This window comes from Cnephaeus nilssonii (assembly GCF_951640355.1).
Source record: "Cnephaeus nilssonii genome assembly, chromosome: 17".
NCBI lineage: Eukaryota > Metazoa > Chordata > Mammalia > Chiroptera > Vespertilionidae > Cnephaeus > Cnephaeus nilssonii.
In genome coordinates, this window is record NC_137088.1 from 23,873,503 (window position 1) to 23,899,709 (window position 26,207).

At 43.8% G+C, this 26,207-nt stretch overlaps 1 protein-coding gene across 1 annotated transcript in view; it reads left to right on the forward strand.

The window, feature by feature from the left end:
- RFTN1 (raftlin, lipid raft linker 1) overlaps positions 1–26,207 on the forward strand; it is a 173,851-nt gene that overhangs the window by 52,062 nt on the left and 95,582 nt on the right. The window contains exon 3 of the mRNA XM_079794541.1: positions 15,757–15,943. Within this exon, the coding sequence (XP_079650667.1) occupies positions 15,757–15,943 (187 nt within the window). The remainder of the gene's footprint in view (positions 1–15,756; positions 15,944–26,207) is intronic.

A 26,207-nucleotide genomic window follows, 5' to 3' on the forward strand; every position in this document is an offset into this window, starting at 1 on the left:
TTGAGTTTCAGTCGCCTGTGGGATTTGCAGATGGAGCTTTTTTCTGAACCAGCTGCTGATGTGGGTCTGTTGCTCAGGAGACGGAGACTTAGGAGTGTGGGACACATGGAGGCTGTCGGGGAGGGAAATGGCTGGTGGAGCCGCGGGGTGGATGAATTGTGGTTCAGGACAGTCATTCCTCCTCGGCCAGTTAGGAGGGGGAGTCACGGGACACGGGCAGCCAGGGGCCCTGCTGACTTTGGAGACCACAACTCTGTATTGATTCTCTGCAGTGGGCGCCCAAATCCTGGGAGTCCAGGAGCGGGGAAGCCTCAGTTTCTTCTTTTTGTAAAATGAGGGTCCCTTCAACTCTAAAGTTCCAACAGCATGTTTTTGAATTACCAAGAAAAAGATAGTAGTAGGCATGAACACAAGGAGGAATCTATGTTCTCAATTTGAATAGAATTGGGGGGGGGGTGTGTAAGAGGGATTATTCTAGAGGCCAAGCATACAACTTATAGACATAGATAGAAACCCAGTCCAAAGCATTTATCTTAGGGGTAAGTGGCATCATCTTTAACTACAGAGGGAGTTTAATATGTAGAGATATTGGCCTCGTCCTTTCGAAATATGCCATGTAACCCAGAAACCTTACAGTTTTGATCTCAAGACAGTGTAGAAACTTCCAGGTAGTGGAAAGACAAACAAATTACAACATGTGTAACAAATCAAGGACTAATACCCATCTTACAGGATTGGCTTTACTTTTAAACATTTGCTTTATTTTCACGTGTCATATCCTGAAATTGAGCAAGTCTGTTCAATGACGGTTATTTATAATCACTATGAAGCTATTCTTACTTTTGTGATTCCCCCATTATAGACTTCCGTGCCAGTAAACATGTTGTTGCATGTATTTTCCCCCAATCATGATTACACTACCAAATCATTGAAAAAATAAACATTCCACTTTTTAAAAGGGGTTTGTTGTGACTGGCCTTCCAAGAAAACACGGATCCAAGCAGTGTTGACTGTTGGTGGAACCTAAAAAAGTCATCAAGGAAGATGATTCTCAGGCTTGTCTCTCCAGCCTAGAGTTCTGGAGCTGCAGGACCTTTTGTTCCCAAAGAGGACTCATCTAACTTTTCCCCAGCGGTGTCCCAGAAACCCCTTGCAATCACCATCACCAAACCAAGCAGTAACTATCAGCACCATCATTTAGGGCCCTGCAAACTTGACACTTAGGGCCTGTTTTTGTTACCAGCTCGTTATCCCTCATCTTCCAGCCATTTCTTTGGTTTTCTTTCCTTATGGGACCAAAAAAAAAAAAAAAGAAGAAGAAGAAAGAAAAAGACTTGAATAGAGACTCTCCTAAGAAGGTAACAGAAGACAAAATAACCTTCTCTGATGTGGAACAGACACTAGGTTAGTTTTTTTTAGCATTTGTCAAACTTTTCGTTCTAATCCTGGGTTAAGAGGACCTGTCCTGACTCAGGAGCAGTTAGAGACAGGCCGGGATGCCGACCTGGTGGTGTTTGATAAAACCGTTTGCCCGTGGAGGACACCTGAGGCAGCACAGATAGGGGAGACACGAACCTGAACCCGCTGCTGGTGGACTTCAGGTCCTCAGCATCATGGTGCAGTGGGAGAGCTCTGGGAGGCGTGTCCTGAGCCCTGGCGGAGTAGCGGCCTCAGGTCCCCAACCTTCCTGCCTTCCCTCTCTGAAGCTGCTCCCTGCGTTTCTGGGTGTGGCCAGATACTATCTTGTTCAGCCGCCCTTTCTTTGCTGTAGCTGAGGACCAACTTTTAGGGCTTATGTTTTTCATTTAAAATGTTAGACCTGACATGCTCCCAAGTAGAGTTGCAGGCAGGGCAGGCCTGAGGTGAGAGGAGAATTTAGGATGGGAGTTCTTGTTGGTGGCAATTAGTAGAGAAATTTAGGGAGTGTCGGTGAGGAAAGAAAGTGAAATTATCCCTGGGTTTATGCCTCTTTCATAGAAACATGTTCTCTTTGTGCACTTAACTTTATAAATTTGGAGTGGATTCAAGACAAGCACGGAGCACAGTCAGGGTGCAGGTGACCTGTTCCTGTCACATCTCCTGCCTGAGGTTCTTCCTCGGTGCCACACTCTCGTCATCCGCCTTGTCCTGGTGTGCCCTGTGGTAAAGGCTCTGCAGGGATTCTCATGTGTTTCCACCTCTTTTCTCCGTCATTTCCCGCACTTTCTTGCTCCTTTTGGAATGTGGTTTATGTAGCTCACTGGGGCCTTCTGCTGTCCTCATCCTCTGGGTACCATATCCTAGAACTGGCTCTCTCGAGCAGGCGTCCTCAAACCACAGCCCGCGGGCCACATGCAGGTGTTTTTGCCTTTTTGTTTTTTTACTTCAAAATAAGATATGTGCAGTGTGCCTAGGAATTTGTTCATAGTTGTTTTTTTAACTATAGTCCGGCCCTCCAACGGTCTGAGGGACAGTGAACTGGCCCCCTGCTTAAAAAGTTTGAGGACCCCTGCTCTAGAGTCTGCAGACATGCCCTCACCCCCTTCCTCCTCATACCCCATTGTCTACTAAGCATTACAGGAGTCTGTCGTAGAGTCTGGTGCAAATCGTGGCGATAGTAGCCTTTCCACATGCCTTTTGCCTCCCCTGTTTTTTCTGAGTCCTGATGTTCTAGACCCATTTTTGGTTCACATTCAGAAATGAAGAGAAGTTACACCAGCATTGAAAAGAGGGTCACGGGGGTGAGGGGGGGGGGATGCTGGCCTGCGGCTTAGGCTGGGAAATGAAAGTCATACGTGAAAACTAAATATTGCCAGAGAGCTGGAGTGGGTTCAGACATAAGGATCAACTTACAGACATAAGGATCTGCCATGTTTGGTAACAAGTTAGGAGGTGATTAGGGTTATTAACGATTACAAATTGACAATAAGGGTTTTAGCAGCGCCCATGTATAGAAGGGTATGGGTTCCAGGCCCGATTCTAGTGCTTTCTGTGCATTCTCTCACTTAATCTTCATGACAGCCCAATGAGGTAGGCGGGCTTGTATCCGACACACACAAAATTGGGGCTCATAACTCACGTGATGTTGTACAGTTAGTAAAGGCTGGCACTGAGATTTGGGAGCTTGTTTGGAGGTTCTAGCAGGGGAGCACAGCTACTCGTGTACCCCTGACCGAAGACCAGTCCTCTCCTCTGGGGGGAAGGTCGTCCTCTTCGACCGAGCGCGCAGCTTCGGGAGGGACGCACATGGATCGGTGAGGGAGGAGGGGGACACCCACCTAGCCAGCCAGGTCAGCCAAATGAACCCTGGCGATCAATGGGGTAACACCTACCACAGCCAGATCGCCCTCACATCCTGGCACTGAGTTTTGAACCCAGGTAACCTTGCTTCAGAGCCTGAACCTCGGGCAGTACACCCCACCTCTCGCCTGAGCCAGGTTTAATGCATCACCAGCTTTCGACCTTATAATTCAATTCCAGATTTCTGTTCTCTTTTTGCCTAGTAGGGTCTGCATCATTTACGTTCAGACAAACTACACTGCAGTTATGACAAAGCAATGACGATGCCCACTTCTCACTGATACGTGGAAATGTGGGCTATCACAAAGCTCCCATCCCCACCCGCAGAGGCAAGGCAGCCCAGGAAGGGAGACAGCTCTGTTCAGTCGAAACATGAAGACTACACGGATGCATTTATTAAGTGCAAGAAGGAGAATTTGCATTTCTGGAATGTAACATCCATAAATCACCCGGAAAATCAGTACAAAGCACTTCCAGAGACTCAACAAAACGGACTGAAGGGTCCACTGTCTGTTGATATTTCGGATCTGAGTAATCTCAGCCGGGGTGCCGGCTGGCTGCTTGCCTCTGGCAGCTGGTTCCAGTTTTGCCCAGAGCAGGGAGTCGCAGCCGAGATTCTCAACTTGAGATTCCCCGCGCGGGGTGGGAGGTGCGATTCAGGACGGTGTTTGGACTTGCCAACGGAGTAGGGACAGGAAAAGATTGTGAACCCACCTTCTCCAGAGAGGTAAACACGTTAGAACCTGGTGTGATGGTGTTACTAGAAATTCTCCGAGATCAGGCTTTCCAAGGTCTCAGGGACCCACACCTCACACATGGAGGCGGTAAGAAGTGTTGCTCTTCCCTTCTAATTTGGAATAGTGACGAGTATAAAGAAAATACTTCATATCCTTGAAGGAAGGTTACTCACTTGATCCCACACTCTACATATTTTGGCAGCTTTTCCCCAGTCCTCGGCCTTACAGGTTTATTTTGGGAAAAGAGGTGACCTTACTCATAGCTGTAACTAAAAGATGCTAAGTAATGAATTAAATTGGCACCTCAATAAAGGTAGAGAAGGGATCATGTTCGTGTGGACTGAAATAAATTTAAAGTAAATAAGTTTAAGCAAAGAAATAAATTTAAAACAAAAGATTCTAGAACAGGTCTGTCCAATAGGAATATAATGTGAGTCATAGATAACGATTTAAATTTTTCTAATTAGCCACATTGAAAAATTTAAATAGGTAAATTAATGTTTATTATATATTTTATTTAACCCAGAATATTCAAAATGTTATTTTAACATATAACCAATAAAAATTTATTGTTGAGATATTTTACATTCTTTTTCTCCATGCAAAGTCCTTGAAATCTTGTGTATATTTCATACTCTCATCATATCTCACGTCACACTAGCCACATTTCAAAAAGAGGAAAGAAACGAGGGAGGGAAGAAGGAAGGAGCTGTTAGAGAACACCTAAATGTGCCTTATAAACACCTAGATGCCTATCACATCCTCATGGGCAAACTTCCTGGTGGTTCATTTCAATAAATTTTCACTGGCCAAGTCCAAAAAGTCCTTCCTTCTCTCTGGTTAAAATCCACCTTTTCCTTCTTGTGCCAACTGTCTCTGGTAGATGACATTTTTCTGAGTGTAAATACAAATTATTTTTTAACCATATTGCTTCTCTGTTATTCTAAAGAATATCCCTTGGCCATTTGCTCTCACTTCATTTTTCTACTTGACCCCATTCTCCAGCTTTTCTCCCCTTCCACTGGAATACCTGACTGAGAAGGCAGCTGGGAGGGACATACATGCATGCATAGACCTTAAAAACCATTAGGAATGCCCTTTTTTCTTACAGTGGGAACCAAAATGCCTCTCAAAGTCGGCCTCCCAAGGCATCATAGATGTCCCCCCCCACCCCCCACCCCCACTCAATCTCTTACTAGACGAGCAAAAAATAAACCGGAGAGTGCTGATGACAATTTTGCATGCAAATTGGTTAGTGGAGCCGGAGCTGCTCAACGTGTAGGTATGATTTTCTATTTCCATGCACCCATTTGGGAGTTTGTGCAGGAACGCAGTAATTGTCCATGCAACGCTGGAAATGCAGGTGCGGAAACCTTTTTTTAGAGCATGAGAACTGTCTGGCCCTGTTCTCCTCCGAGTTCTGCTGAACCTTAGGTGATGTCATACACATAGGAAAATTATTTCTTTAAATGCGTTTCCAACATGTGGAACTTTTTGTAAGCCTGTGCCTGTGCCACTGAAGGCCCGGAATGTCTCTGCTGCAGCATGGAAAAGGAGAAGCCGCTGTTGGGAACGGGCTGGTGTGTCTCAGGTAGTGCCTTTGAACCAGCCAGTGGGTAGAAGTTGTGCTGAGCCCCAAGAGAGTGGAATGTATTCTGTCACATGCTCTTGAAACTCGTCTTGCACATGGTGAATTGTACGCCTTCCAACAATCTCCACAGGCCATTATTTTATGTTATTCTAAAATTTTAAAACCTTCTCCTAAATAAGGACCTTATTGGTATACCAATGTGAAACTCTTGTTACAGAGTTGAGACACGGATGATGATTGCTCAGGATAAAGAGAAATAGTAATATTCTCTTGTGTCCTATGTAAATGCCGAACGGAAGGGTGCTCATGCTCTTAGGGCACAATACTTTCTGGGAAATGTGTTTGTTTTTTTCTTTGTTATGCGTTATGCTGTTTGGGGTTAAGATTGCCAATCACTTTTTTAAAAATTGACTTTTATAGAGAAAGGGAGAGGAAAGAAGGGAGGGAAGAGGAAGGAAGAGAGAGAAATATTGATTTGTTGTTCTGCTTACTTACGATTTATTGGTTGATTCTTATATATGTGCCTTGACTAGGGTTCGAACCACTAACCTTGGTGCATTGGGACACCACTCTAGCCAACTGAGCTTACCCGGCCAGGGCCTCCCAGTCACTTCTTGTATACCACCACACTCTTTGTCCTGTCATTTGGCCACCTCTGCAAAGGGAAATTTTTACATCTTCCTTCCTTCACTTTCGTTGTCTTATCAACCTTGGATTTTTCCCAGTGTCTAGATTTTCACATTTGTGAATTATGATGCCTCTTAGCAGCGAAAGGGAGGGGAGGTGCCCCTTCTTCTTGGGCAGTGGAGGCGAGAGGCTGAGTGGGACGGGCAGCTGGCACTGTTGGTTAAAAGGTTTCCTGGAGCTGGATGGTCGTGGGGGTTGCACCACAGTGAAAATGTACTTGGTGCCATTGAATTGTACACTGAGAAATGGTTAAAATGGCCCCTTTTATGTCGTGTATGTTTTACTACCATTATAAACGAAAGGTTTCCAAGTTCCCTCCGAGTTTTACCCTGGCTGATTTGTTTTCTCGGGCTCGTTACGGGTCTTTCCTCTTGCTCTCCTGGCCAATCTGCTTTGGGGCCCAGACTCTGTGGGGACCTTGAGGTTAACTGTCCCCCAGAGGAGGTGTGGGTGGCAGGCAGCACTGGTTTTCTTGGCTGTGCTGGTGCCATCTTGATCTGGGCCGTGGCCATATTGATGGAGAACTTCTTCCTTTCACCATGATTGTTATGAGCCTTCTCCAGGCCCTCTGGGTTGGCCAGCTGATTGGTGAATCAACCCAGCATGGCCTCTGGCCTGGGGGATCTTATTTATTGGGAAATATAGAAAAAGAAAAAGTAAATCAGTAACTTGTATAATTAAAAATTGTGAAACAATTAAATTGTAGAATTAAAATTTGCTGTGAAACAAAAGATTGGTAAGTAATGGTATAGAGCAGTGGTCGGCAAACTGCGGCTCGCGAGCCGCCGCGGTTTGCCGCTCTGTTGACTAATGAGTTTGCCGACCACTGACCTAGACTCTCGATTCCAATAATTACAGGCTATTGTTATTCCTTGTGATTAAGCCCCTATCCCAGTGGTCAGCAAACTCATTAGTCAACAGAGCCACAGTTTGCCGACCACTGGTATAGAGCAGTGCTGTCCAATAGAACTATACCGTGAGCCACATACATAATTTCAAATTTTCTAGTAGCCACATTTTAAACAGGTGAAATTAATTCAAATAATATATTTTATTAATCCTAATATATCCAAAACACTGTCCTTTGAATGTGTTACCCATGTAAAAATAAACTACTTATTTAGATATTTTACATCCTTTTTTTCATGCTAAGACATTGACATCTGGCCTATATTTTACACTTATGGCACATCTAGTTCGAACTAGCCACATTTCAAGCGCTGAATATTTTTAGTGCTGATTACTTTTATACAGAGTCTTGAGACTTTATCATAGAAATCTATATAGGCGCCCATTTACATTCTAAATAGGTTCATTTCCATGTTGTTTGTACATACTCATTAGTGCTGGTCTTTGATGCAGTCAGTTTATTGCACTACTCTCAAAATCAAAAATGAACTACCAGGAGTGTTAGCTATCCTGCCATTATGTTCAATTAGGAAAATGGCACAAAATATTGATAAACTAGCTTCCCTTCCGACTCATGCTAAGCTCTTCTTGGATTTGGTGCGGACGACTTTGGTTAGAAATTCTGAATACCTGGTGATTTTTGTGTGTCTTTTCCATAGAAAGTACTTTTAAGTGTGTGGAATATTTTATTAACACCCTGGTTGCAGTCTCTAGCTGGTTGCTTTAATATCTGAGTAACCCACTGTGAAATCTAAGTCGCATGATGCCTGATATTTCTTAAAAAGTTTTCTTGATGAATCTTACTTAGCCTGTGTTTTCTCTGATAAAATGGACTAGTAAGATGAGCAATAATGCCATCATTTGGGTTTGATCAGTGGCGTGTGGTCAATAGAAATTATTCGGGCACTCTCCTTACAAACACCTAGAGAGTGAATTTTTGACAATGCAATATTGTATGTGTGTCATTGAGTGACTAATGTTCCTCCTCCTCCTCTTCTCCCTCCCCCCCCCTCCCTCTTTCTGTCTCTCTCACACACACACACATACACACACGTTTTCATGGCAGTCTAATAGTCTGATGCTTAACATTTGTGGCCCGGTGGCCTGCTTCTTAAAAACTCATATGATGAAACATCTATTGTACATACTGTCATTTTCTCCCTGATTGACTTATAAAATCCGAGGTTTATGTAAGTTTAAAGTACTTTTAGTCTTACTGAGATTTCCCCCTTGAGTTTATCCATGATTTAGTTAAAAGTGTTAAAAATTGCATTTTATGAAAGTGTATTGGTGGTTGTCAGGGCCTGGGGGAGACGGAGTGGGGAATAACTGCTTAGTGGGTATGGGGTTTCCTTTTGGGGTGATGAAAATGTTTTAGAACTAGTAGAAGTGATGGTTACACAACATTATGAATGTACTAACTGCCACAGAATCATTGAAATGATTAATTTTGTGTTAGGTGGATTTCACTCCAATTTAAAAAAATAAAAAAAGAATAAATAGTATTTTAATGGAGTGGTCTCCTGGGCCTGGATATGTGTATCCTTTATAAGTTTCAGAAACGTGAATTTATTTAATAAAAAGATGACATAAATCTGAATTTGAAAGGCCCTGAAATGAACATTTTATTCCATAGATTCAGAAATGACACAGAAGACAAGACCTGCAGGCATTCTTTAAGAAAGTGAATTCCAATCCTTACTGATACAATGAAAAACCTCACATTGAAAAATGATGGATTTTAGTGTTTTTTTGCTAAATTGGATCTACTGCAAAGCCCAGGCAGATTGATGTTACAGAAATAGCGGCCAAGAAAAAAAAATTTTTTTTTTTTTCTGGTTGAACAATGTCATTATCAGCTTCACCTGTGAGGGAAATTACCCGAGGGAGATCCTGTCCCGCTCTCTAGATGCGCTCCTTGGTATTGACAGATCCATTAGCAGTTGTAATTAGAAAAGCAAAGTCGGACTTTGAATAATTAGGCTAAAGTCACAAGTGATTGCTGGGCACAGGAACAGAAGCTGTTGTTCAGCCCTCTGTTGCCTGCTGTAGTGAGTGGGTGACGTGTGCTGTTGCTGTACGCAGTGTTTCTTCCTTATGTTGGAAGCGGGTACTTCCCCACTAATAGAGTTTGAAGTAGCAAAGACATCTCACTTTGGCTCTTCTGCAGATGTCTGAAGGGCTTCGTTTCCAGGGAATAAATGGGGCTGCGGAATGTTTTTGCTAAACAAACCATTGTCATAGCAAAAGCAAAATCCTCTCTATCCCAGGAGTGTTAAGAAATGTGTTCTGTTTGTTTTTTGCCTATTTTCATTCCTTTTTTCTTTTTTTCCCCCTCCTGGAATAATGGTTTACTTATATAAGGTTTATTTTCTGGAAGAAAAATAGACTTATTTCAAAAAAAATCTTTGCACTGATGCCACCCAAAACACCTTTCAAGCACACCCTATATATTTTGATTTTTTTTAAAAACCTGCAAATTGAGTGATGGAAAATAAAAGAGTTCCAAGGGGTTCAAAATATAATTATGTGGGTCTAAATTCTTTGTTCATCTCTACATCTGTATAGGAAAGGGTGGAATTAGGGAATAGAGGCCAGTGTCAAACACCTACAGATGTGTCCTTGAAGACTTTGATGTAGATTGTGATGATATGGGAATGCATGGATCGCAAGCTCTTGAATACATGACTGATGCTCACACTGCATCTCGGCTGTGTTAAGATCAGGGAACAGAAGGGTGTGGTTCTTCCATCCCTCCACATTTTCAAATGCCCCATCCAGACTCTAAAACCTACTGGATCTTGGCTTTGGACCACATCGGGTTGAAAATAAAATGGAAATTACTTGCCAAATTTAAAAATTAGGAGAGTTTCTATGAGGATCCAGAGGTAAGAATGAGAAGTTCTGGCACCACTGAGCCCATGTGTCCATTGGCAATAACCGGGCTAGAAGGACAAGACGCCGCCGCCCCCCTGGGGAGGTGGGGCTTTGGTGTTCATTGTTCTTTATCCATCTGTTCCCTGGGAGCCCCAGTTCCTAGCTTTGAGATCTGTACAGACTGTCTCCCAGGTCATGAAATGAGATGAGGCCCTGCCCAGGCTGGTGGCAGAAGCCAGCTGGAGAATGGGGCTTTACACAGCAACGACCAAGTCCCTGTATGGAATGAAGACAGGGCTCCCTGAGTGGTAATCCAGAGTCATCCAGTAAGCTTGCAGACCGATCACTGTGAATAAAGACTGTGGAACACGACAGATTGGAAAGTGGAGGGAACAGTATGATCTTCAAGTCCATGTTGGACCCTAACAGTGACATCTCCTCAGACTGGGGAGTAACACTGCCAACAAGATCTCATCAGTGTTCCCCTTCAGAACATGAAGAATTAAAATTAAAAATTTTAACTTACGATGAGATAGCTTATGTGGTTCAGTCCTGGAGTGGAGTGCCAGTAAAAGCCCAGGGAGCCAACATACCTTCAGATAACTCACAGCACTTTCCTTGGAGCTCTCTGTCAGGAAGATGGGAGCCCAGAGACACTCCTCTCCCCACCCCACAGGCATCTCTTCCCTGGAGCTCCCCTGCACAGCTCCCCACACATCCGGGGACAGTCAGAGCAATTTAGTGCCTTGAATTTGTTTTAAGGTTAAAATGTAAAAGGTATTATTTTGCTTAGGAAGCATTTAAGTATAAAATGGTTGATTGATTAGTATTTTTAGTGCTCTGATTTGGAGTGTAGCGGGTGGCGGGGGGGGGGGGTGTGAGTGGGGGAAGGAGTAATGGCCTGAGCATCATATTGTCATCTCCATCTACAGCTGACCAACCCCCCTGGCTGGCTCCCCAGTCACCACTGCCAGCACCATTGCGTGTGATAGTTTTGAGTTTTATCGATTACACACTCATCATCCCATTTTGATTTTCATAACTACTCTGTGATGGAAGACAGGCTGATGTTTTGATATCCATTTTAGATGAGGAAACTGAGTGCTCCTCATGCCCCAGGTTAATGCTAGTGAGGAACGTAGCTGATAACTTAAAATCCCAAGTTTTCTCAACACATCAACTATGGTTAATTTTTCTTATTATAGTGTGATGCATAAGAGGAAACAAATACATAAATTATAAAAATCTTAGTAAAGCTTCATTTTATGACAGCAATAAGAATGTGGAGCATTTACAAAATACTGAGCTGTAGAGACTGGCTGAGTTTGAGGTCTCTTACTGATGGCGTGCAGATGCTCTTTCTATACAGTTTCATCGAAGAAGAGTGGATCTTCGTGCTGCATGGCATTATTAGGTTTGGTGGCTGTCATGAAATTTCCCTCCTTAAAAGTTTACACGCCTGCCAAAAGTTCATTTGGTTTTTCGAATGAAACACAGCAGCTATGCCACACATAGTTATGCCCTTTCGGTTGAGTTGCTTTGTAATCTCTTGAGAGCCGAGGAAACTTGGCCCTGGTTCCCTTGGCACAGCCTACGTACAGACCCACTCCTGTCATTTGCAGGGCCTGGGACAAGGCTGCAGAGGAGACGCTGGGCCCAGGCCAGCACTAGGGTGAGGCGAGTGAGGCAATGTTTTTTAATAGACGAGATCAGTAACAGTGCCGTTCTGAGCGATATTGGAGCTTGAGACAAAAGGAGAAATCAATAATATTGATCCCCTCTTTATTCCAATTTTTGAGATTTTGTTCATTACAGACTTTTTGCGTTCCTTTTCACTTTTTAACATATTGCATTAAGTATTCACTAGTATTTATCGTGGCTACTGAGTTGTTGGTGCCCCTCAATTATGCACCTATAGCAAGCGTCTCCTCACTTACCTCATCCTAGCCTCTGTCCCACCTTGGGCCTGGGGGTGCACAGGTAGGGAACAATGTCCACCCTCGCCGTAGACCAGGGAAGAAGCCTGCACAGGCTCCCAAATTGCACCAGGGTTCTCAGGGCATGGAGTTCCAGGGTCGTGGCTATGTGAAGTGGGGACATGAGATAGATAGGTGGACGCATGCCCGGAGGTCCCCAGGTTCCTTGCTCATGGAGAGGAGCGTGGTTGGAGGAGGACCAAAGTGGAACCCTCTGGAGAGTAATTCTCAGCATCAGAGTCTCGTGGAGGCTCGTGAAGACGTGGCTCGCTCAGATCCTGATGCAGTAGGTCTGGAGTGGGGCCCAAGAGTCTCCATTTCTAAGGCGCAGGGGCCCCTCTTTCCTGAAGGGTTTCTGTGCGTGGGAATTGTGGAGCGGCTTGGCGTTCTCTCCTAGACTTCCTTTCAGGTTTTTATCTAGCAGCATAGGCAGAAGGTACACTTCAAGAGGAAAAGTGCAGACTTTTCTGCTTCCCTGGCCAGTCTTATCTTTGTCACTGTTATTGATGGAGGTCTCTCCGGGATGCGTGAGGGTGAATCATTGCTATAGATTTTATTTTCCCGTAAATTTCTTGCATGATGTATGGAAATGAGAGCTAGACTATCTGATGTTAAATAGCATTCTTAAGTACCTCTAGATTTTGTTTTTAAGTGTGTGTTTTAAAATTATATTATTTTAAAAGTACATTTAAAAACTTTTAAATAATACTGTTTTTACCTATAGAGGAGAAAATTAACATGTCTCATAAACCCTCCACCCAAATGATCCCTGTTGATGATAATATAATTAAAAGTACAAAATGAAGTAAAAACCACCTTTCCATCCTCCCCTCTCTATTCCACTTCCTCTCTCTAATATTGATGTGTTTTTTGTTTTTTTGTTTTTCTTTCAGAAAAAAAAAATGTATTCATGTCCCTCCTTCTAATATTTTTATATAGGAATATCATATGATAATATTGTCAGATATTTTGCCTCCTCAGTTAGTAGTGTATCTTGGGCTTGTTTCCATCAGCAAATAACAGATTTACCTTAAGTCTTTATGACTACCTTAAGTGGGTCATAATATTCATCATAGGGATGTCCCAGTATTTACCTAGCCCTCCAATAAAGAACTCTTTGGTTCCAGGCTTTTGCTATGTGAACAACCCTGTAGTGAAAATCTTTGTCAATAAATGTGTCTTTGAAAACATGTTATGAGTCTAGCCATAGTTGTGATTCCTAGTAGTGGGGTTGTTGGACAAAGGGTGTGTGCACTTTTAGGTTTGAAGGCATTGCCCTCCAGGATGGTTCACCCCTATCAATAGTGATGGGCATACCTGTTTCCCCAATGTTCTTGCCCACATGGATATCATACAAGTAAAGAGGAAAACATTATATTATTCCAATAGCAATATGATATAAAATAAGTAGGAATAAACGTGATAATTGTTCAATATCTAGGTCAGGCGTCCTCAAACTACGTTCCGCGGGCCACATGCGGGTGTTTTTGCAGTTTTGTTTTTTTACTTCAAAATAAGATATGTGCAGTGTGCTTAGGAATTTGTTCATAGTTTTTTTTAAACTATAGTCCGGCCCTCCTACAGTCTGAGGGACAGTGAACTGGCCCCCTGTTTAAAAATTTTGAGGACCCCTGATCTAGGTGAAGAAAGCTTTAATGTCCACATAAGGGACACACAAAAAAGCCTTGAATAAACAAAAATTATGCCATGTTCTTGGATGGGTACTTGTAGCCTAATGAAAATATTCATTCTCCTTTAGCTAAGCTATAATTTGAACTTGATCCAATAAAAATATCAACAAGATTTTTTTGAGGGAGAATTTGATTAGCTGGTTTTAAAGACCAACTGAAAAAAAGAATACGTAAGAATAGACAGGAATATCCAGATAATGAACAGGAAGATAGGAAAATTCAGGAAATAGCCTGAGCAGATATTAAACTAATATGAAATTAAAATTATTAAAATGGATTAATGAATCACAGTCATACACTTAAATATATTCAGGAATGTAATATATGATAAAGGTGGCATCTCCAATTAATGAGGAAAAATGTGTAAACCTTGGGGGGGGGAAATGTTTAATTCATATTGCATACATTCCAAATGGATCAAAAGTGTACATGCAAAAAAGTGAAATACGTACTACAAGATATCACAGGAGAATTATTTTATAATTCCAGATCTCTCTGCTATAACATAAAACGCAGAAGTGGTTGAAGACAAAATTGATAAATTCAACTTCATAAGAAAAATTCTTCATGGCAAAACCCCAGCTTATGCAAAGTTAAAAGACAACAAATTGGGGAAAGATATTTGTAACTGGTGTCACAACTGAGGACTGTATTTCCTAATATATAAAGAGTTTCTACAAACCAATAGAAAAAAAGGGGGGGCCTATAATCCAATAGAAGATTGGGTAAAGATATGAACAGTTAACAGAAAAGGCAAATACTAAAGATAGTATTTAATCATGAAATGTTTAATTAAAAAATACAAGTTACATAATAAGAGGAATACATATGAACACCTCACTATGAGATTAGCTAGTGATTGTATAGCACTGATGAGAGGTAAATCTGTACTACTCTGTGGAGGAAATCTGGCAATATCTGAAAATATTACAATGCATTTATCTTTAGCTCAGCAATTCCACACCTAGGAATTTACTTTTCATATGTATTATATGAGCTATATTTTTCATTGCAGCATTACTTATAAAAACAACAGTTTGAATAATCTCTGGTCCCTCACACTATGGTACCCTGTGCACCTTTAAAAAGAATGAGGAAGAGCTCTCTCTACTACTGTTGAATGGGTTCTAAGAAAAGTGTACTGATAACTGATTTTAAAATGATTAAAAGCCAGGTGCGTTACTGTTATGCTACCATTTATGTAAAAAGGGAGGGCGATATATAGACATATTTACTTGGGTGAATTCGGTGATGGTTAACATGTATATAAAAAATGGATAATATTGCTTGGCTGTAGGGAAAAGGCCTGAGAGGCAGAGGACAGGGCTGGGATGTAGTTTTCACTGTATATATGCTTATACTTTTTGAATTTTGAATCTTGTCTGTCCTTAAAATTTTTAATCTAAATTTTAATAAGTGGAAAATATTTGTTTTGACATGCATAGTTCTAATGTTTAGTTAATTTGGGTGTCTGCAAATAGTGATTGGCTTTTTTTTTTTAAAGCAATTGCCTATTCATATACTTTGCCCATTTTTCTTCTTTTTTTGAGGGGGGAGTGATTTCTTTGCACATCAAGGAAATCACCTCTTTGTCTTAAACATCACAGAAACTTTCTTCCAGTCTATCTTTTGAGTTTGTTTATGCTGCTGTTTACCACCTGGCAATTTTATATTTGCATGCAGGTGTCACCTCCACCTCCTCCATCTCCTTCTGCTCTTCCTTTTTTTATTTTTTGGGGGTGTGGAAATGACGTTTTCAAGGTAACCTCTGACAAAAATTGACTCTAGATTTAAAACATCCAATTACCAATGTTTCTGGTTGAGCTGGAAAATAGCCAGCTGCATATAAGTCCTCTTTGAAGACAGTAGTTAAGACAGGAAAAAACTCATTTTTTAACAAGAGGTGACCCTACAGGCCCCAGGAAAGGGCAAAGGGAGAGGGACTTGGATGGGGCGGGGCAGGCGGTTTTGGCGGGTCTCTGATGAGCCTCTCCTCTCTCCACTCCCAGCCGAGCTCCCGCGGTCCTCAGCAGTGAGGCTGGCCTCCCTGCGAGACCTGCCCGCCCAGCTCCTGGAGCTGTACCAGCAGGGCTTCTTGCTGGTGGCCCTGCACCCCTTCGTGCAGCCGACCCACAAGCAGGAGAAGACACCCCTGGAGCACATCTTCAGGGCCATCCTGATCAAGAAAACCGACAGGTAAGACCTCCAAGGTTGGATGGGGAGCATCATGAGGTGGCTAATGTGTGTTGACAGGGCCTCTGCCCTCTGACTGGTAAGGCAAAACGTGGACAACCAGAGAACATTTCCTAGTGTCCTGTGACTGTCCATGCCTGACTGCTTACATAGAGGGTTCCATTTTACACCTTTTCTCTCCTTTAATTTATTGGATTAAACTCAGCTAGAAAAAAGCGTCTCCTCCGAAGAGGAGTACTGCCAGAACAGTTAAAGTACAGCCAGTTAAAGTATCCTACCTAATAATAGACAAATATGCAAACTGGCCATACCTCCAACATACCCACAAGCCACGCCCACCATCCAATCAGAGCGAGTATGCAAATTAACCCAACCAAGATGGCTATATCCACAGAGGCAAGGTTTCCTAGGTAACAGAGGAAGCCAAGCTTTCCGCCTGCCCTTGCCAGGCCTAAGCCTCCACTCAAGCTACAAAGTTTCAATTATAGAAGGTAAAGAAATTCAAACAGAAATGGTGGCAGAATGGAGCTTGAGAGAGCAGGCCAGCGTTGCTCCTGGCAACAGGGGAAGCAAAGCTTTCCGCACACCCTGGCCGGGCCCGCCCGCTTAAGGCTACAAAGTTTCAATTATAACCCCAACAGAAATGGCTGCCGGCCGCGGAGGGAGCCCCAGGCTTGGCTCCGCTCCAGGCTACAAAGTTTCAATTGTAGAAGGAAAATAAATTCCAGATACCAGGGCCTCCGCTTGGGTTGCCAGGGGGCGTGGCCGGCCTGCAAACCACCACAGGCCCCTCGCTCAGGCCGCCCCACGCCCCAAGGGAACCCCACCCTGATCAGGGGCACCCTTCAGGGCAAACCAGCTGGCCCCCACCCCTGTACCAGGCCTCTATCCTGTCTAATAAAAGAGTAATATGCAGATTGATCATCACTCCAACACACAGTATAGCTGCCCCCATGTGGTCAAAGATCCTGCCCCCATGTGGACATAAGATGGCCACCACAAGATGGCCAGCAGGAGAGGGCAGTTGGGAGGCACTCGGCCTGCAAGGGAGGGCAGTTGAGAAGGACCAGGCCTGCAAGGGAGGGCAGTTGAGAGGGACCAGGCCTGCAAGGGAGGGCAGTTGGAGGTGATCAACCCTGCAGGAGAGGGCAGTTAGGGGTGACCAGGCCGGCAGAGGAGGGAAGTTGGGGGCAAACAGGCTGGCAGCAGAGTGGTTAGGGGGTGATCAGGCTGGCAGGCAGAAGTGGTTAGGGGCAATCAGGAAGGCAGGCAGGCAAGCAGTTGGGAGCCAGCAGTCCTGGATTGTGAGAGGGATGTCCGACTGCCCGTTTAGGTGGGATCGGGCCTAAACGGGCAGTCGGACATCCCTCAAGGGGTCCCAGATTGGAGAGGGTACAGGCTGGGCTGAGGGACAACCCCCCTCCGTGCACAAATTTCGTGCACCGGGCCTCTAGTAGTAGTATAATCTGAAAAGCATGGCTAGAAAAACACACTCATTTTTTTAGGCTACATACAAACTTAATGGTTTTCCCCAAACTCTAGACATACTTGACCATTTTGAGCCCAACATAAATTCTGTGAATCCCTTAGGAGGAAAAACAAAACCCACCTGAATCTATTGCTGTAATTGATTTGGTCTCGATTTTGGCTTTCAGGGCTTGGAGGATGTTTCTCAGGATGGCTTGACCAGTTGAATGTTTCCTCTTGTTATATTTTTATTGAATCTAATTAGAAAAAGAGAGATGGAGGTTGGTTTCTCAAAAGGAACAATATTAATTTTAAATATATTTTTTAAAACAATGAAGGTGGGATAGAAAACACAGTATGTTTTTGCTGCTTTTGTAAAAAAAAACACACAATTGAAATAAAGTCTGGCAAGGGAAACAGATCTGACCTTGGCCATCTATCATAGGAAGAATGACAACATGGACCATAGTTTAAAAGGAGGGAGAGTACAGAGTAACTATTTCTTTTTCTCTCTTTTAACAAGTTGGTTTGCCAAGTGGACAAACGTTGGGCTGGTGAGCTCAGGAGGGACAGACAGAGGCGGGAGGCTGTGTGGCTAAGATGGGCTCCTCTTTGCTGCCGAGCAGAGTCCATTTCTTCACGGCTGGTCAGGCTCTGGGGTTCTTAGTCTGAGCCAATGTGCATTAGAATTTGAAGTGAGAGATGACATACGCCTTTGCTAATGTCCAGAATTACCATGGTATTTGTAGAGTGAAACTTGTTGTTTTTTAACATCTGCCTTTTGGGCATATTTGTTTCTTTATGTTGATTGGCTGTGGATCAATATCTGGGTCAATCACAAGAGGAAATGGTTCTGGAAGCCATGGTGGTTTGAGGTTCCCCATGAGACATGCATGATGACACTTATTGAGCATCCGCTGTGTGCCAGGCTTTATGAGTGTCATTTCATCCTCGTAATCAGCCTATGAAATTAGATACTATTTTTATTTCCATTTTAAAGGCGAGGAAGCTCAGACCCAGACGTTGAGGTATTTGTCAAGGTACCTAATGAGCTTACTTTCTAGAAGGGGAAAATGGGTCAAGCTATTAAGAAGAATGAAAGACTGGCGTGCAGGGGGGTTTTCAAAAAAGAGAAGATGCATTCTCTGTGGGTTTGAGTTCACTCTAGTCCAGAGTGCCTGGACTACCCACCAGGATGATGTAATGAACATTGTAGATACAAGAAATTCCTTGTACAACTTTGTGCTGGGTCTTCTTTGAAACTGCTCCCCCCCCCCCCCCCGCCCCCAATCTTGTTTTTTGTTTTAAAGAAATTGCAAAAGTTTGGTAATTTACCAAGTACGGTAATGAAAATGGCAATTTACCATTCTTACGGCAAAATGACCAAGAGAATTTGCCCACTTCCATTCCCTGTCAGTATTGTGTGGGAAGAGTGGAAAAGCAAGCATTTCATTATACAGTATAATTTTAAAGTACAGGCACTTTCTCTCCTTGCAAATGCAATAACCTTTTTTTTTTTTTTTCATCATGAGAAAAATACCCCACACTATTAAAATTAAACAATCAAAAAATCCCACAACAGAACCTTCTCTTTAGGGAGTTTAGTAGAAACAAAACAAAATAAATCTTATGTGATTAATTTTTAATCAGACAGTTAAGATGATATTTTTCACGAAGTCTGCCAAAGTTCTGACAGCTGTAGATGCTGTTAAATGAAATGATTTCACTCTCCAAGAGGAAGTAAATGCCTAGTTAATGTTTTGTAAGTCGCCCGCATTGAAAGAGGTGTAGATAAACTTTCTAGATTACTGTCAGTCCAGATCAAGTTCATGAGCGAGAATCACCATGGGATGACTACTTGAAACTTGGATATCAACTTTAATGTGTTTGAAAGGTGAACATAAAGTTTTTGGCAAATGACTAGGTTTCAGGGTCTACAGCAAGACCAGGAAAAAAGAACAAAACCATGCAAGCTTACATTCCTTCATTTACACTTACTGAGCTTGTATTCTTTGTAAGGGACATGCTAGGAGCTCTACGTCATGGGACGCCGGAGGGTACAGGTGCAAGGTTCACCTGAGTATGGAGCCTGCCTTCCAGGCATCTACGGTTTAACTGAGAAAATAAGGCATCCGACCATGGGAGTCTGGGAAAAGGAGAAGTCACCTCCTGCGGGAAAGGAAACTAAGGAAATGTCCCTGGGAGAAGTAGCTTTTAATTTGGACCTGGTTCCTTTCGGGCGAACATAGGAATGATGCACAAGCGGTGGGAGGATTTTATTTGTCTTATAATGAAATGTTTTCTAGTGGAGTTTGGGGTAATTTGAGAGCATCATTGACAGTCTAACTGGATTATTAATGAGTCATTCCCAAAGCTCGGTACAGTAACATTTCCCTGAGCCCTCTATCATTTTGACAAATTTCACTTAAATCTATGAAAATTTGCCTGATCCTTTCTTTTGAAAATTCTTATAAATGTCATTTCATTTTAGGATGGCAGGCCAAATCACACATCTAGTTATAAATTGTTCTTAAGCCTAAGTGTGTTGAATTTAAAGTCAGTTACTTTGAAAACGGATTCAAGAATGAATAGCCAAATGAGAATAAGTAGAGAGTTTGTACTTCCTTCTCTCTACTCTTTCTTTGGGACACTGAGTGATTTTTAACAGACAATATTATTGCATTTTCTCTGAATTCTAAATACAGTTAAGTTGTCCTTCATTTTTTTTTTCTGGGCAGTGTTCCTTAGAATAAGTTGCCAAAGATCTCAAAACATGATGGCTAAGAGAAGTCGGTTATTAAAATGTCACTGCTGATGTTTCATGAGTGTGGGTTTAATTCTAGGTCGTTGATGGTTGTAGACGTAAGTACAAAAATGCTTTGTGCCAATTAATTTTTCAGCTGTTGAATTGTCACTGTTCACACATCGAGCTAGTACAAGGTGTCAGTGATGTGTTTTTCATCACTAATGGGTTGAAGTTATTTGAGTCCAGGTCCCCTGGAATAATACCTTAGATGGTACAGAGGACCAGGACATTTGTCAGCGCTGTCGACATTTTGGCCTGGGGTCAGGGGGTGGGACACACAGCGGAACTGCAGCTAATGGAGAGGGTGAAGCCCTGTTGGGAGGCGGGAAAAATGCATACAATTGAAACTGCCCTTGAAAATCTCTTTAATTGCCCATGAAATGTAATACCGTAACATCTCTCTACCTGACCGATGCATGTTTTCCTTCAGGACTAGACCAGATTGATGTGTCCAACAATGAGCCCCGAGGGGAAGTAAGTTGGTTGGGGTTTGTAGGGAGTGCTCATTAGAATCACACCTAGGGTGCTGAGATGCTTGCACCTAGGGAGGTGTGTGTGGGAACTGAGACTGAGGAAACAGCATCTCCACGCCTCCTGTCTCACATCCATTCTGGGGCACATCTGCTGGCTGAGTAGAATAACTGGCACCGTTTTAAGTGGTAAATGTTCCTCCCATTCAGTTAGATTTTTCTAAGATAAACATGTGTGATGTAGCTTCACTAGGCAGAGATGATTCTAAAGCGCTCCCAGCTCTCAAGAAACTTATCTACTAGGGGAATGTAAAGTCTATATGCAAATTATGTGGGTCTCCGTTTTCACCTCTCACCTGGAATTTGCTCTAGGAGGGAGGAGGCTCTTCCTTTGCTCTGGTCTGGAAGGATGGGTAGATTTGAACAGGGCACAAGTGGCGAGACACTGTCCCTCGGGACGCTGGCCTAGGGGAGCCAGGAGCCTGGGAAAGTTGACCACGGATGATGGGGGGCGACTGGAGCACGAGGTCCGGAGGGAAATGGGGAGAATCATGGGGCCTGGATCCAGCAGTCCTCTGACAGGCGAGCTGAGGAGTTTGGACTCTATCCTGAAGGCACTGGGGAACCAGTGCAATATTTTTGTTTTGTTTTGTTTTGTTTTGTTTTGTTTTGTTTTGTTTTGTTTTGTTTTGTTTTGTTTTAGAGGAGCAACCATTAGAGGTACTGAGTTTTCAAAAGCTTAAGAGGGGAAGAAATGCAAGTTGAGAAAACATGGCGATAGTTGTGGTGGGAGATGATCAGTAATTAGAGTCGATTGTAGTAAAAAGCTAAGGAAGACAGATGTGAGATATGTCATAAGAGGAAATACTGGATTTAATGTTTAGCTGGAAAGGGACAGCATGGAAGAAGACGACGCATCAAAATATGAGTCAGCTTTTGACTCCGAAAAACTGGGAGGATTAACTGGAAAGGGGCAGTGATGGGGAAAGGGATGTGTCTGATGGGTTTTCCCAAAAGCGGACCCTGATAGGATCCTTAAGGAAATTCTCCCAAGAGGAATCAGTTAGGAGGGGAGACATAGGATAGGGAAAGGGAGGAAGCCATCAGGGTGCAACGCCTCAGCCTGAGACAGGGGGAAGTGGTGAGTCTACCTTGAGGCTGGGCAGCTGGACTCCACCCTCCTGCACCCGAGAGCCACTCGCCATGAGCTGCTCCAGACACGTCCAGGTCTAGGGCACATCCAGGTGAAGCAATTCGAATAGCCAAAGAAGACTCCAAGTCATGCAGAAACTGAGGGACACACAGAGCCGGGAGGGGCCCCCGCTCGGAGGGGACCTGGGTGGAACACGGAAAGCATCTACCACAGGAGAAGGGGAACAACATTAATTTGGTTGTATCACGTTTGTGGCAGTTGCTGGTGGCAGGATGTCCACTGGGAGGTGTTCGCAGGGTGGTTAGGAGCCAGGAGAGAAGTCTGAGCTGTGTGAGGCCATGGCAAACCCAGGAGGACCGGCCCACTTCGGTGTTGCTTACTGAGCCCGGGTTTGCTATCCTAGATGCGTCTGGTGGTCTCAGAGATGCAGTGGCTTGCCGAGAGCGGTGCTCATCAAGTGAATTGCTCTGTCCCAAATTGACCATCTGCTTGGAGTCTGAGTAGTCTTTCCTCTCGGACCGTGTCAGCAAGCTGAATGAGTCAGCTCGGGCCACCCAGTGTCAAGCGATGGATGCAGAGAGAGACAGTTCAGTTGGCTTTTGGCTTTTATTTCCAGGAAAGCAAATCCCAGAGAGTGCTCAGCTTTACCGTTGGTTCCCCCTCTTGAGGTCGGGAATCTGAACGCTTGAACACGGCCTTCATTGGAAGTCAGGGCCTGCACACTCAGGTGCCCCGAGGGCCAGGCTTCTCCAGGAGGGACTGTTGTGGATTGGAGAGCCGGTGCTAACTCTGCCCATTGTTGCCAAGTGTTGCCGAAACTTGAACTTTTTTTCAAGAGCCAGAAATCTGGATTTTTAGGTGAAAACTGGTCTTTTTAAACCATTGCCTCGCTTTTTCAAAATAACATGGTGTCCCTCCCAACCCCACCCCGCTGGCTGCTGTCTTGCAGCCTTGAAGATTTCGGATGCTCGCTTCCGTGGAGTTGCTCCCCACTCTGAACTGCCTAGTCCCCCTTCCACCCACGCACTCATCCGACTTCTCAGATGCTCTTGTTACTGGTTTTCATGTGTCTACCCTCCCCTCTCCCCCTTGCTAAATCTTCTTTCATCTTTGGATTCCCGTTGCTTACTTAGAGTGCCAGGTGCTGAGTAGGTGTTGCTCAATAGAATTTTCCTGACTTGAGTGGGATAATACCAGGCCCTGGAATTTTGCTCCATCATTCATTGAAGGACCATACATTCAGGGCAAGATGGGTCTGTTTTGGGTTTACACATTTGCCAGTACCCAAAGTGCACCTTGATAATGCATTCACACAGCATGAACCCAACTAGTGGTGTACACACAGACACACAGACACACACACACACACACACACACACACACACACACACACACGATCCTTTCATTGTCCAAATAACAGTGATTTTCCACAAGGGATATTATTTTTCAGTGTGGGTTTTTGTTTTTTTTTTCCATTTTAAAAAACATCCAAAGGATGGCCTTCAAAGGGGTACAAATCTTAGGACCTTAAGTGGAGTACAAATGCATTACATCGCCTATGTGATAGCCCATATGATAACACGAACATTTTCTTTGGCATTTGAAAAGGGCAACACTGGGAAAGTACAAAATTATATTGGAACTAAAATGAAAATTCTCATAAAAATTATCGTCGCGAGTGTCCTCTTTAAGTGGCCTTGTGGCTAATTTCTACCAATTACCCCGACTCTTGGGAGAATTCTAGGGCATCTAGAAAGAGGTTTCATAATTAAACGAAATACGCAGGGGGTGGTAGCGCCTACCGGGGTGTGCCCTAGAAAATGCTCATACGCCAGGCTGGGGTTCAGCCCTGGAGCGTGCTGGTTGTCGGAATCACACATGGGGAGGAAAAGTGACGCTGGGCTTGGCAGTGATTGACATGTGTTACTGTGGTGGAGAAAACGCAGCAGCTGGTGTGTTCCCGGGGAGCAGAAATCGAGGAAGGTGGATTCAAAGTTCTTTTCTTAAATCAGAGCAGGGAATGCGAAGGTTTTGTTTAGCCCGGAGATCGTCATTTTGGACTCCGGTACCCCACTCTTGGCTGGCGGCTGCCCCTCCTTGCCGGTGTGGTATCATCCTTCCATCAGTTTTCTCAGGCTTCCCGAGGTGTTTGGAGAACTTGATTAGCTCTCTGGACAGCCATCCTGCCCCCCGCAGAGCTGTCCAGCGTCACTGGACTACCTGAATGCATTCCCCCTATTTTCCCATCTCATGTGGAGTGACACCCTTTTCTGTTGTGTTGAAGCTTCAGGATTCACTGTTAATTATTGTGTTTGCACTTTCCGATCAAATATGCCAGCGTAAAGCCACATTCTCTTGGGGAAAGAGAGTGGGGTTTTTTCCAATCCACACCCCTAAATGGCTTGCCTAGCTATTCTTTTTCTCTCTCCAAGGCACATCCACCTTTATCCCAGTGGCAAGAGAGAGAGAGAGAGAGAGAGAGGTGTATTGTTTGCCTGAAAGCTCATTCTTCCCCCACCCCAACCTGTCCTTGATCGTCTGTGTCTCTTCCCATGTTTGATTATTTATTTACTTACTAGAGGCCCAGTGCACAAAATTCGTGCATGGCGGGGGGGGGGGGGGCGTTCCCTCAGCCCGGCCTGCACCCTCTCCAATCTGGGAGCCCTCAGGGGATGTCTAACTGCTGGTCGGACATCGCTCTCGCAATCTGGGACTGCTAGCTTCTAACTGCTCACCTGCCTGCCTGACTGATCACCCCTAACCACTCTGCCTGCCTGATTGCCCCTAACCACTCTGCCTGCCTGCCTGATCACCCCTAACCCCTCTGCCTGCCTGATCGCCCCTAGCTGCCTCTGCATGCCTGTCTGATGGCCCATAACCCCTCTGCCTGCCTGCCTGATCACCCCTAGCCACCTCTGCCTGCCAGCCTGATCACCCCTAACTGCCCTCCCCTGCTGGCCTGATCACCCCTAACTGCTCCCCTGCTGGCCTGATCGCCCCTAACCTCCTCTGCCTCGGCCCCCGCCACCATGGCTTTATCCAGAAGGAGGACCGGGCGACCAGAAGATGTCCAGTCAACCCTGTCTAATTAGCATATTACCCTTTTATTAGTATAGATTTTGTTTCCTCAGAGAATTCGCAAACTAGTGATTTCAGGTCTTTCCCCAGAAGTAATTTGGAATGGCAGAGAGCAGTGAACAGGGACCCAAAACACAGAAACACAAGCACAAAGTTTCTTTGAAATTTCCTATTGATCTTAAAACTTACGCAAACACTACAATACAATGAAATGCCTGTATTTGTTTTAAAGTAAAATAAATAAAAGCTCCCTGCTTCCACACATACACACGATCTTGAAATAAAATTGGACTCTCTAGGAAGATTGATTTCTGTGGCATTGCAGGTGGACCATAGGGGCACTTACTGTTTTGAGGTCCATATGCACGCAGTGTAGGTAATGTAGTTGTAAATAATTTTACTAAAGTCTTAGACTTTTGTATTTACATGGCTATCCCATATTCAATTTAGGAACCTAGATTGTCTTACTTGAAGTATTCCTGGCAAACTCTTTTTTTTGTTTTTTCTCTTCTTTGTCAATCAGAGACAACTTAGGTTATGTGTGGTTTTTCAAGCTGAGAAAGATGTAATGGGTTTCACCAGGGGATGGGTCCTAGAAAAGACTAGTTCTAATTGAATTTTACATTTCCAGCTATGGGTGCAGCAGCAGGTGAGAAATAACTTTGGACCCATCTCAGTACATTATGAGTGGTTTCAGTGTCTTGAGATTTTGATATAATGATTATCTCTATCATCTATCTAGCTGTTTTCTATAATTTTTAGATGGTTGAAAGATAGAACCATGTTACAAAGAGGTGATTGCTATAAATATGATTTAGGGGAGTACCTCATTTCATTTGCTTCCTGTTCATCCACACGAACTTAAAATGGCTACAAAGACTTTAAAAACCAAAAGAGTAACTCGTATGCATACAACACCTGCTTTCTGAGGGTCTGAGAGCACTTGCGTTTCCTTCCTTATGTGTTAAGGGTTACAATGTATTCTCACTATGCCCTCGTGATGGTTGTTTTGGTTGTTAGTATTTGTTGAAAACATTATTGTGCGATCAGCAGAGGGTTAGACTTACTCTGTTTTGTAGCTGAAAGGTACCATTATCTTTCCTTATCCCCACATCCCCATTTTATATCCTAGGAAAACTAGGTTGAAGAAGTTGTTAATGACTTCTCAGTGCTGAAGTCTGGGGTGTGAGTGGTTATGGGCTTAAGTTCCATCTTTGAGGCTCAGGAGCCTGGAGCTTATTGAGTGTTCTCAGAGAATTCCCAGAATCCAGTGGGCTTTGCGGCATCTCCAGT